This window comes from Artibeus jamaicensis, unplaced genomic scaffold (assembly GCF_021234435.1).
Source record: "Artibeus jamaicensis isolate MK-2021 breed Jamaican fruit bat unplaced genomic scaffold, CSHL_Jam_final contig_490, whole genome shotgun sequence".
Taxonomy (NCBI): domain Eukaryota; kingdom Metazoa; phylum Chordata; class Mammalia; order Chiroptera; family Phyllostomidae; genus Artibeus; species Artibeus jamaicensis.
The window spans coordinates 11,653,555-11,666,245 of record NW_026521861.1 but is presented as its reverse complement, the minus strand read 5'-3'; the positions used below and the strand labels follow the sequence as shown (position 1 = coordinate 11,666,245).

Below are 12,691 nucleotides of genomic sequence, written 5' to 3'. Positions count from 1 at the left end.
AATAATGGGTGAGCTTTAATTGGCTCCTGTGTCAGATATCAAAGAGAAACAAAATGAGGCGAATCCAAGAAAGTAAAAAAAAAAAGATTTATTAAGGGAGTGGAAAAACACATTTATCAATATTATTATTCAACCACAGGGTTGTTTTGTCCCCTTCCCCGGGAACCAGCGACTCCATACGGCTCAAACACTGTTAAAGGAAAACACACACTGTTCTATTAGGAAAGTATCAGTAAAATGAAATGATCGATAACCAGGGATCTTCGTACCTAGGACTTTGACCTGAAAACAGTAAAAAGCGACTACGGAGTCAGCTACACGTCACCACGACCAGAACGCACACCAAAGTCAGCCCCGTGATCAGATTAAACCCGTCCCCTCCTTTCAGTGACACACAGATGCCATTTCTTTTTTAAGCCGAGATTAGGCAGAGCACACTTTCAGCAAAATAACCATGTGAACGAGACACTACCAATTTCAAGTCCACAAAGTCAAAAATGTTTTACATTTTAGCTTTGAAATTTACTTCAGAGGTTTTAAGACCAAAATTATACCCCTTCAGCCAACCTCCAAGTATTTCAAATGTGTGTTAAAATGGACAGAAAACACTTGGTGCACCTTCAACAACATTTGCTTTTGCAGAGAGAGACAGAGACAGAGAGAGACAGAGAGAGGGAGAAGGGGGCACCCTAGTACAGTCAGTACATCCTGGTGAGGACGTGCAGAGCTGACCCAGCTTACTTAAAACCAGACGGGTTTCTATTCTGGAGACCTGGGCATTCCGTGCCCCCTATATCTACACAGGTGACTTGAGGGTCATGTTACTGCTCCGCACGCCTTCCTACTTGTTCCCTTTTGATTTGCTGGTGTCGCCAGCAGAGAACTCAAAGTCCCGAACCTGCGAAAACAACTTCCAAACTGTTGGGCAAATTATAAACACTGGTTTCAGTTCAGAAGATGCAATGAAGTTAGGGAAAAAAAGGACTTGAAAGTTTTTTAGCCATCATTGTCTTTTATACTTGCCTATTCATTCCACTCTGAATAATACTGGGCTTTGAGAATGTAAATATTCCTCTCATTTTCATGTAGAATGTTATGAGATTTTTTTCAAAAACACTTTAAAATCTTTAACAAAGGAGCTAAAACCTTTGGGATCACTATACTTCAAGAACATGGGGAGAGAAATTATTTGTGGGACACTGAGGAAAAAACTAGAAAGAAGAATAAACATAGAAGTGTTAATTTGGGAAAATAATGTCTCTGAAATTTTTCAATTAAAAAAGTATCTGTTTTAATCAGGTGCTTGTTTTTAGAATCTTCTGAACATAAAACTTCTCATTTTTTAGACCTGTTTATTTATACACACACGAACACATATATGCCAGCTTTAGGTATAGTTAAATGTATTAACAATTGGGACAAACCCAAATGAAACTGGTGTTTAAAAAAGTATGTGTTGTAACTTGTCGACTTTTTCCGAGGGAACCTCCTGGGTATATAAGATCATAGCATCCTCGTTCCAAATTACTTTACCGGTGGGATTTAACCCCATTTCCAGGGTAAGTCATTAATCAAAAGGCTTTCAGACTTTGTGTGAGGACCTTAGTCATCACAGTCCAATTCAAAGGAGGATGTTGTTGCTTACTTCCGAACACCACTCTCCCAGGAGTTTGATTTAGAGAAAAAAGCTTATTTAAGTGGTAAGTGGCTGGTGAAACAGTTCTGGTGAAACAGTTCTAAATGACTCGTAACTTAGTTTAGTAACAGTCTTGTTGAAGCATGAATATATTTCCTTATTTATGGAAAACTTTCTTGTAAACTTGCCTCTTTCATTGCTAATTCTAATATGCAAATTTACCTGCTTTACCTTTGCAAAAAACACGTACACTCTGGGTTAAAAAGAGGGCAGAGGTGTGTGCATGAGTACGAGGGGATTCTAAATGCAGTTAACTTTTCCAACACAGAGATTAAACTTTTGAAAATATATGTAATCACTGTCGCAACCAAAAACTGGCAATAAATGCCTGACTTGTCTTTGGCTTTCTCTGGGAGGCCCAGGGCGGTCCTTTCCACCTGTGGGGGCGCGCCCGCTAGCAATCTGCTCCCCCGCAGCGCTCACCCCACGTTTTTATCTGTGGAATCAGCCACCTTCTCCACTAGACAGTCAGCTCTGACAGTGCTGGGGCTGTGCCATCGTTTTCATCCCCGAATCCAGCTTCCAACTCAGCGATGGCGCACAGTAACCATGCATTATTCACTCCACATTTACTGAGTGAATAAGCAAATGCCAAAGCAGCTGCCACTATCCAATAAGTAGTTACATGTCAGGCGGTGTGCTACAAAGTCCACACTTACTGCGTGGTCTTAAATTCTCACCATAAACTCCTACTTCTCCCAGACAAACTCCTATGAAGACCCAAAGCCAGATAACTGACTTGCCCAAGCAAACACTGCTTGTGACTATGGACTTGGATTGTCTTTCTCCAACGTGCCTACCACCTAAAGCATCTAACCCACCTATCTCATGTTGATAACCCACACGAGAACTAGTGCTCTTAAAGCCCCATCTGCTAACTGCTTCACACGCATCACGAGCATTCCATGCCCAGATCTTTTAAAATGCTTCTTCCTCGCCCCAACTTCCCTCACGCCCTTCCTCTCTCCTCTGCCTCCCAGGTCCGGCTCAAGTCTCACTTCCTCTGGGAGCCTTTCCCTGCTACTCCAACCCTCAGTGCCTGCTCCATTTGTCCTTCAGAGCTCACCAGCTAAACAGTCATCCAAATAATGACAATGGTTAACATTTACTAAGCTCTTCAGGTACATTACCTCATTTAAATTTTCAAAACAATTCTAGGAGAGAGGGACTGGAACCCTTTTCTGTCTGGCTCAAAGGGCTAAGCCACACTCCTGCATACTGGTTCTCCTTTAACTCGTGTATTTGTTTTGTCTCCCAAATTAGACTGTAAACTTTGTGGGCAAGGATGCTGGCACACCTTGTTTGTCTCGCGGTGCCATGCCTTCTCGGCTGGCTCATTAAATGTGTGCTGAATGTCCAAAGGACTGAAGTCGGAAATCAGTGGTTGGAAAAGAATACACTTAAGAAAACATGGCATATGTTTGATTTGACGTTTTCACTTCCTGGGCAGAGTCATTTTTAAAAGAATTGCTGGCCCCTCAGAAGCATCATTAACTCAACGATATCAAATTCTGAAAGATGACGGCCCCGACACTATCCTTTATCCTCTTGGAACGCACCTGCCCTTTAAAAGGATGGAACTGGCTGGAATTTAAAAGGTACCAGTCCCTGGCAGATTACCTAGGGCAGACCAGGCCCTCAACAAATACTGAATTGTACTGATTGGGAGGTATTTTATTTACGCTTTGGAGAATTTGTACGAAAGTGATCCAGTCCAATTTCTGAACAAGAGAGGCCTGATTTCAGATTTGTGACATGTGGCAACGAACAAAACAGACTCATTTCATAATGCTTCATTTCATAATGCTTACTGGCCAATCGTTTCTATGCTGAAGGAAGACTGTCATTTCTGAAAAGAAAAGGCAAGAATTACAAGATTCGCTTTTGATCAAGGTGTGAATTTCTTTCTTAAAACTCAAAATACAGCCTATCAACTTAATAACACATTTTCAAATACTAATCTTTGAAACTATCTTAGTTGCCTTTTCTTTCTTGAAAGTAGTTAATAGAAAGTGAGGAGAAACCACTCATTAAACAATAAGGAAAACTGCATCTTTAAACCTCATTTAAATGACTATGTATCTGGTCAACCCTAAAAAGCTACTCGAGGGCTGATCCAATTGAATGAAGAAACCTAAATGTGATAATATCACAACGGGAAAACATTAGCATCATAAATGGCACAACTGAAAAAGGTCATGTGTAATCCTGATACTTCTGTTCATTGTAATTCTTCATCAGAAAATACTCAGCATACAAATTAAAAGGAGCACAAAGAAAAGCGAATGAAAAGGACTGAGGAATGGTGAGTTCACAAAAAAAATGTTGAGCAAATAAATAGAAATGAATAAATGGACACCAGTCTTGGGCTAGGAAAAAGTATTCCTCCAGTTCCACAAAGATGGCTTATTTATCATTAGGTACTGGTTCATTTCCCAGAGATATGGTTAGAAGAAAAAAAAAAAACCTAACAATATGCCAAATTTTTTTCATGAGCTTTAACCTCCTATAGGGAATTGGAAAGTATCACAGCTGATACATCAACCCTAAGCCAATTAAAACAACGTGTTTCTAAGTTCAGTATGTTAGTTCTGAGGACCAAGTGAATAGAATCCACTCTAACTTTCTCTCTCGCCTCAGCAAAGTAGAGAACCTGGATATTGCAGAGCCAGAGTCAGACAATTTACATGGATAATTTGGCAGGCGCTAACACAGTTATAAAAAGATAATGAGGACAGAAAACACAGGCCTCAGGGACAAAAATGAGCCATCATTTTCAAAGTAGTTATCCTATAAATATGGGCCCGATAGGGAAAGGATATAAATAATGTAGTAAATTTTTACTCCCAACTGTCTCAACATGAAGCTGTAGTCAATGTTTAACATTAAATGATTGTCAGTGTTTTAAACTAAGGAATAATGAAAAATGTATATGTCATGGTTTTTACAAATAGATGCTGCCCGTTGATTGTGTAAAAGCAGGGAAGGACAAATGACAGTTGTCTTGGAGTCAAAACTGTCACCTCCCTCTGTAATACTGCCTGTCATTTATGAACACTTCCTTTCTTGACTCAGTTGTTACACATGCTTTACCGAGAACTTGTAGTAAAGCTACAACGATTTAAAAACATTTCCCACCTGTCCATTAAAATAAATCTATGAAAGTTTGTTTTCATTACTGAATTTGAAAAATTCATGTTATTTTTATGGTCTGGGAATAAAAGCGGTTCTACTGTAACTGTTTTTTTTTTAAAGCTGTGTGAATTTTAATGTGCTATATGATACGATCTGCACACAGAAAAGAAGATGACATTTTAAAATTTAGCCAAGTACTAGTTTCTTCACAGGATGCACTTTTCAATTTGGGCAAGTCTCCCAGAGTAAAGCCACTAAAGTCAAGCAGTTAGAGCTCTTATTATTCAAACGGCGGCAAGACATGTTTATTTTCTTCTCTTGGGTTAGTCTGTTAAGACATTTGAACGATGTGTGTCCACGACGGGGTCTCGAATCCTCAAAGGAGGGGGCAATGCCACGATCAACCCAGAAGGTCCAGGAAGAGGAGGCAGGAAAGGAAACAGATGGCCGGGTGCCTCGTGAGGGCCCGGGCTGCCTCAACCCCACACGCCGGGGCCCTGGAAACTCGTGTGTCACATCAATCGATCAGGTCCAGCCCCAGGCCTGCGACAGCAGACGCGGCCGAGACTACGGCCCGGGGTCGGCTGGGCTGAGCCCCCGCCAGAGTCGCCCCAAGGTAGGACACCCTGCCGCTCACCCTCAAAACAGAACAAAACTGATCCGTGCCCGGCCGTTTCTTTTGTCTTGCTCAAGGCCGATCACTTTTTTCCGGGGAAGTTGACGGTCGTGGACCCGGGGGCGCTCCCCGGGGCTCCGCCAGGTGCTCCCCGGCTGCCCCGTCCCCACCGGGGGAATCGGGAGACCCCCCGACCCCGGCCACCCCCGCCCACCCTCCTGCGGAGGGGACGCGGCCCCGCCGGCCCCGGGCGGGAGCCGGAGGAAGGGCCCGGCTCGGAGCCCGGCCCGAGGCCCCGGCGCCCCGACGAGCCCGCGGCGCCCGCCCCGGGCCGGGCCGAGGCCGGCAGGGCGCGTAGGCCGCCGCCAGGCCCCGCCAGCCGTGCGCCCGCGGCCTTACCGCCTCCACGGCGTGCTGCAGGATGGAGGTGAACTTGGAGAACATCCTGTCCCGGGACTGCAGCAGCCTCTCCCGGGACGACCTAGAGAGCTCCTCGATCCGTCGCCGCCGCCCCTGCTGCGGCTGCCGGGGCCGCTCCAGAGTGAAGGCCGGTGCGGGGCGCGGGGGGCGAGCGGAAGGCCGAGGCAGGCCGGGCCCGCCGCTTCGGGCAGTGGGCGCGGGCGGCGCGGCGGCTCCGGCGGGCGCCGGGACGTGGCGGGCGGCGGGGAGGGCGTTCCGCGCGGACTCCGGCCCGCGACGCTCCGGCGGCGGCGGCGGCGGCGGCTCCGGCTGGGACACGGTGGCAGCCGAGCTCCGGCTCCTTCCGCCTGCTCTGCCCGCCGCGGCCTGCAGGGGGCGCCGTCGCGGCCCGGGGAGGTCCCGGCCAGGCCTGCCCTGCGGCGGGTGGCGGTAGGACGCCGCGGGGGCCGGACCGGCGTGGCGAAGCGGAGGGCGGGAGCGAGAGCCACAGCCCTCTCCTGGCCTCCCGGCGCCTCCGCCACGCCCGTCCTTATGTTTTTAAAATTCAGCCGGTCTCACAGTTGTGTTGCCAGTGGAAGTCACGTGCGGATTTTGTAGGGCACCGTGGCCGTGTATGTATAGGATAACCTGAGTTCATCTTTTAAGGGCAGATTTGGGAAAACGGTAAGAAAAAGCGCAGTATTAAGGCAAAGTGCACCGTGGATTTAAATGATAAAAGTCAGAGCAAATCAGCTAGTGGTGAAATGGCTTTGCAAACTGTAAAATATACTACTATTAATTATGCAACTTTAAGATAGGAAGCCCAAACGGACAAACAGCAAGAAGGGTCAGTTAATAATTTGTTACCTGTGGTATACCTAGATGCAATGAATTCAGTATAGCATTTTCTATTCAGGTCATCGCATGACGTTGGAAAACATTAGTGAGGGAAAGAATCGGAAGGGATTCTAGGAAATTCACAGGTCAGACAAGTGGAGCTACAGCATAAGCACTGGAATGGAGCCTTCTTAAAATATTATGCAACAGTATGCATTAGTCAAGCCTTGGAAAACCGCAGTTTGTTCGGGCTGGTGAAATGTAGGGTGGGTTGATACAAATGATGAAAATGTGCATATCCTGGAGAAATTTGTGTTTGTTTTTGCTAGTACTGGCATTTTATTGAAAGGACCATTAAGTTCTTGATAAGATGAGGGTGGAGTAAGTTTTGCAAAACCAGTGATAAAAACATGTATTTGCCGTTGAACAGAGAAAAGGCACGAAAGGCAGTGCAAAGTGTAAGAGACACTGCTGAGCTAAGGTGCCCAGGCTGAAACCCCAGCTGTGCCACTCACTGTGGCGAGTTATTTAACCACTGTGCACTTTAGTTTCCTCATCTCTAAAATTGGGGAGAAGAACACGAGGTTGTGTGGGACTTTATTAACATATGTCAAACACATATGTTTGACAGTTTGACTAGGGACAGTTAACAGTCCCTAGTCCACAGTAAGCAACACACAGCCATTCGCGTTAGCATCATTGTCATTAGCAACAGCAGTATTTAACAACAACAAAAAAATTGGGCCACTCTGGGTCTGCAGAACACTTACCTACACCCTGGGGACCATGGGTGGTAACCCTATTTCAGAGGTTAGAGGAATTCAGCCATCTTATCTATAGTGACTGCCTGTAAGTGAGATTAAGGGGGAAAACAGTGGGGGAAGGGTCCTTTCCAGACTAGATGAGGTGCTTCTCCAGGGAACCTGGGGGTCTCAGGTACCTCTTTTGTTTACTGATGTCTGCTACCTCCTAATGCAATCCACATCAATTACTAGATTCCCGAGCCCTGAACGTGCTGTCTGCTGTTTGCAGTCTTCAGTCTAAAGTGCTGGGAACAAGATGATAAATAAAAAAGACACCCCCCCCCAAAAAAAAATAGGGCCAGAAATCAAGATTTAAGGAGACTTTCTTCTTTCTTTCTTCCTTCCTCCCTCCCTCTTTCTTTCTCTCTCTTTCTTTCTTTCCCTTCCTCCCTTCCTTCTTCCCTTTCTTTCCCTCCTTCCCTCCCTCCCTCCCTTCCTTCCTTCCTTCCTTCCTTCCTTCCTGCCTTCCTTCCTTCCTTCCTTCCTGTCTTGAAATTTATATTAAGGATTATCATCAAATTCCACTCACTGGGCCTTACCGTGTTAGCAAGACACTTCCCCTCCTATAGCACACCACCTGTACTCATGAGCCCATTGGCCACCAGCGACCCCAACTCCGAGCTCTAACAATGTGCATAGGAGGAGACTTGAACTAGTCTTTTCTTCTTTTCTCCTCTGTTCATGTTACTTGTGTCCTTGCGTGATGGATAGATTTGACCTTTCTTTTCTGTGCACTGGCCCCCAGGCTGCTGGGGTTGGTTATCTTCCATTGTTTGCTAAAACCTGAAACGTGCTCCTAACTACATTTCGGCTAATTGTGCCTGCTTTGACCCACAGTCCGTAATGGCTGTTATTATTATTGCTCACATAATTTAAGATGGCTAGTCATATGATTAACTGTAATTCTTTTCCTGACCTAACTGTCCTACATTTATATGGTATTTTGCATTTTCATAATGCCTTATGACCATTTACTGTATGGGGAGGTCTGTGTAAGACAGAATTAGAGTTGTTTGCCTTTGATGATGCCTTTGTATACTTATTATAAACACAATAAAATATACGGTTCACTTTAGATTAATAGCAGCATTTAGGGTGATGATTCTTCTACCTGATAGCTAGGTTCCAAGACATACCAGCTGAACTAGACTTGTACTTGAGCAGACAGTCTTACCTCTGGCTCTCATCCTGGAATGCCTACAGTGACGCTGTGTGGTGGCGATTTTCCTCACAAGTCCCCCCATGTGCCAGGGATGAGAGAAAACATGACTGAGACATGATCTGCTTGAGGAGGAGAAGTGGCCAGTTTCCCAGAGGAAAAAGGCCTTGAGCAGTGGCCAGTTTCTCAGGGGAAAAACGGCGTTGAGCCCCTTCCTCTAAGGACTTTTATTGGGTTGTAATACACAGGAATACAGGGTGATAAGGATCAAACAGTAGATAACATTTCAAAGAAATCTGAGGGCTTAGTTTGAGTCAGAGTCTGTTAGGAACAGAGTTTTAGGGTTTCCTGCTCGAACCCTTAACATAGGAATGAAAGCACTCTTAGCAGAGCAGATTTCACAGGCTTATCAGGAAGTCTTTGTGATGCCAGATTTTTCTCCAGGACACCCAGGACAAGCTCTAGCCAGGCAAGGAGCTGCACCCCTCCCCATCAGGTATTCAGGCTTAAGCGGATTAGAGGCAGGAAGTGCTTCTCCCAGAGGACATGGGGATTCCAGCTTTGTTGAAGCAGGAAGGGGGGGGTGCTGAGAGTCCATTGCTTTTTGTTGCAGCCCCCCCCCTTCCACGAAGGCCTCCCAAGTGATCAAGTCTGGCCTAGGTTGCCCCTCCTCTGAGGGGTCTTACCTGTCCCACCATGCCTTGGGGGCAGGGAGGAAACTGAGGCAGCGTTTGCTACCAGAGTCAAGCCTTGTCTCCTGCTGCTCACATTCCAGAGGTCATCTCTGGCCCTTAGCCACAGGGGGTCCAGCCACAATTCCTAGAACCAGGCAGAGCGGTCTACAACAACACTGGGTTTATGGCCCGCCTTACAAATGGGCAGAGTTGAACCTGCCTCAACAGAATGTGATTTGAGAACTCATAGCAGAGACTTCTCCTGGCCTCCAAAACCCATATATGTGGTTGCCTGGAAGTCTATTGGAACTCTATTTCTTCATTCCTTTGGCTTAAGCCAAATAAGAAATTCTGTTCCTGATAAAACGAAAATGCTCTTGGGAAAGATAACAAACACATTAAAAACTCTACCATTCAGCCCTGGCTGGCATAGCTCAGTGCATTGAGCACAGGCCTGTGAAACAAAGGGTTGCTGGTTTGATTCCCAGTCAGGGCAAATGCCTGGGTTGCAGGCCAGGTCCTCAGTAGAGGGCACATGAGAGGCAACCACACACTGATGTTTCTCTCCCATCTTTCTTTTTCCCTTCCCCTCTCTCTAAAAATAAATAAATAAAATATTTTTAAAATACCCTCTATCATTCATTATACCTCTAGGTGAATGAATTTCTTAAATTCTTTTCTGAATGAAGTTTAATCAGTAAGGACGCAGGAAAAAAATCTATAAAACTGAAACTTGGGGTGGGGTCGAAAACAGAAAGAGGAAGAGGAAATGGAGTTAGACGATGCCTACTTCCAAAGTTTGACGGACTTCAGGTTAAATATGTGGATTGAATTTAGTAATATTCCCTCCCCGACTGCCATTAAAATTAAGGAGATTTTTTTTCAAGGTATAGACCCAAAAAGACTTAAGAGAGGAGATAATAGCAACAAAATTTTGAGAACTGCGAAGTTTTTGTCAAGGAGGTAACCGATGGAGCTGACCTAAAAAAAAAAAAAAAAAAAGGAAGAAGCAGCTGAATCCTAAGGCAAAAATTAAAATAACGAAGAACCAGAGTGATATGTTAATACTTTCAGAGAACCTGGCAATGGCCCAGGAACCGGTGGCACTGGGTACTCTGAAAGTGGGACCCAAAATAGCAGATTGAACTGGAAGTTTGTTTAGACCCTTCCCCACTCCACAAGGTTGCTGGCTACCTGCCCCTTTCCGTCCCAGGTGTAGGACCAGAGACATTCCTGGAAGAGACAGTGGCTCCACATGAGGGCAGGGCAAAGAAAGACGATTAAGTGAAAATAAGCCTTGTAAATATTGAGATACATGTCCCCAGGTCTCATCCTCCTCTTGGCTCAGAATATAGGCATCAGGCTGATCTGATCTTTCCAGGTTGAAAATGGGAAGGGTCCTCTCCGGAGAAGCTAACAGTGCGAAAGAACCGAATAACGACCCTGTAGAGCAAACCCAGACAGCCCTCCTCCGCGGGCAAGCTCTGTCCCCTGCCCAGAGCCTCAGACAGTTTGTTCCTGTGTCTCTTTTAAATAGGATCAGACAGCCTGGGGTCATCAACAATTTGAGGAAAGCTTGTAATGTTAATGATGGGGACTAACAGAAAAAAAAAAAAAGGACAAAAAGGAACTTGGAGGAAACAGTTGCTTGCACTGAACAGATAGGGAGAGATGGGGAAGAAAAATAAAAAAAAACCCCACTATTTATTAATAAATAAAAGAAGAAATAAATGAAATATTAGAAATAAATAGATGAAATAAAAGAAGATACTACATTAGTAAAACATGAATGGTATATTATTTGTGAAGCACCACTAGAGAACATTTAGAAATCAAGAATATTATAATAGAAATTTAAAACAACATAAAAAATATGGAAAATAAATGTGGAAAAATTTCCCAAAGACTGGAGCAAAAATTATGATACAGTGATGAAAAATGGGGGGATATGGAGGGAATAAAGAGAAGAAATCATTGAACTAATAATTTAGTATAATTTTATAAATCTGAAAGACATGAGTATCCAAATTGAGGGAGTTCATTAAATACCAGAAACAGTGAATAAAAACAGACTCATGCTAGTGGCCATTATTGTAAAATTTCAGAGCATCGGGTCCAAAGAAAGATCTTATAAAACTTGTAATGAAGAGGAAAAATAAAAGAAAGCAAGTTCACACAAGGACTCAAAATTATAATATTACACTTAAAAATTTTTTATCCTCACCCAAGGACACATTCATTGATTATTATTGAGGGGGGAAGGGGGAGGAGAGAAATATTAAAGTGAGAGGGAAACATTGATTGGTCGCCTCTCATATGTGCTGCCCATGTCAGGGGGCCAAACCCACAACCCCCATGTGTACCTTGACCCGAGGAATTGAACCCATAACCTTTTGGTTTACAGGACCACCCTCCAACCAACCAAGCCACACCAGGTAGGGCATGACATCACACTTTTCAACAACAACGTGGGAAGGAAAGAGATATTGGGGCAATGCCTTCAAAATTCTGAGGTGAAGTCATTTCAATCTAGAATTCTACCAGGCAGGACCTCCCCCAAACCAGAATTATCTTCTGGAGGGCAGGCCCCTTGTAGTACAGGCTTCCACGGGTAGGAGAGTGTTCTAGGAACCCATCTGTATCAGTGTACCAGCTGGCGTTGTTGTGAGAGGCTGCGTTTGGCTTCAGTTTTGTTTTTGAAGACTCAGTGCGTTTGCCCATTTCATGGCGGGTGATTTACAAGTGCACCTGCCCACACTGCGCTGAGTGTTCAGCAGTTTGTGACCAAAAGCAGCATGACCTCTGTGCCCCACTCTTCCTACTCACCCAATCTCAACCCAGCAACCTTATCTTTTGTTTCCCCAGGAAAAAAAAATATCCTCAAAGGGTAACATTTCATCAATGTGCCAGAGGCGAAATAAAAAACGGCAGAAGCACTAAATGGCATCAAAATTGTTGAGTTCAACAACTGTTTTGAACAGTGGAAAAAACACCTAGGTGTATTGCATCAAATGAAGGGTACTTTGAAGGTGACTGAAGTTTAAACACGTAACAGTAAGTACACAAATTTTTATAAATAAATCCTGGGGTTTGGGGGGTTCTTCCTCTTAGACTAAGGAACTGTCAGTTAAGGGTGAGGGTAAAATAACTCATTTCCGATGTGCAAGGTGTTGACCACGTTTTCTGCCTTGCACGCTTCCTCAGGTAGTTATCAGAAGTTAGGCTCTGCCAGAACTCAGGGAGCGGGCCCAGGGAAAAAGAGACAAAGGAATTAGGTACCAGAGCCCAGCAGAAGAGGGGGAGGAAGGAAAGCCCTAAGGTGATCATGAAGCAGGACCCCAGGATGACAGCTGTGCACCAAGCTCTGGTGGC

The 12,691-nt window shown here is 44.9% G+C and overlaps 1 protein-coding gene and 1 long non-coding RNA gene across 2 annotated transcripts in view; one reads left to right on the top strand and one right to left on the bottom strand.

Annotated features, from left to right (window-relative positions):
* Positions 1–6,226, bottom strand: part of FHIP2A (FHF complex subunit HOOK interacting protein 2A) — a 32,696-nt gene extending 26,470 nt beyond the window's left edge. Inside the window, exon 1 of the mRNA XM_037132856.2 lies at positions 5,847–6,226. Coding sequence (XP_036988751.2) covers positions 5,847–5,891 — 45 coding nt within the window. The 5' untranslated portion in view covers positions 5,892–6,226. The remainder of the gene's footprint in view (positions 1–5,846) is intronic.
* Positions 5,120–12,377, top strand: LOC128627952 (uncharacterized). The gene is made up of 2 exons (XR_008392260.1): positions 5,120–5,447; positions 12,185–12,377. It is a non-coding gene; the product is annotated as an uncharacterized LOC128627952 (long non-coding RNA).
* The last annotated feature ends 314 nt before the right edge of the window (positions 12,378–12,691 follow it).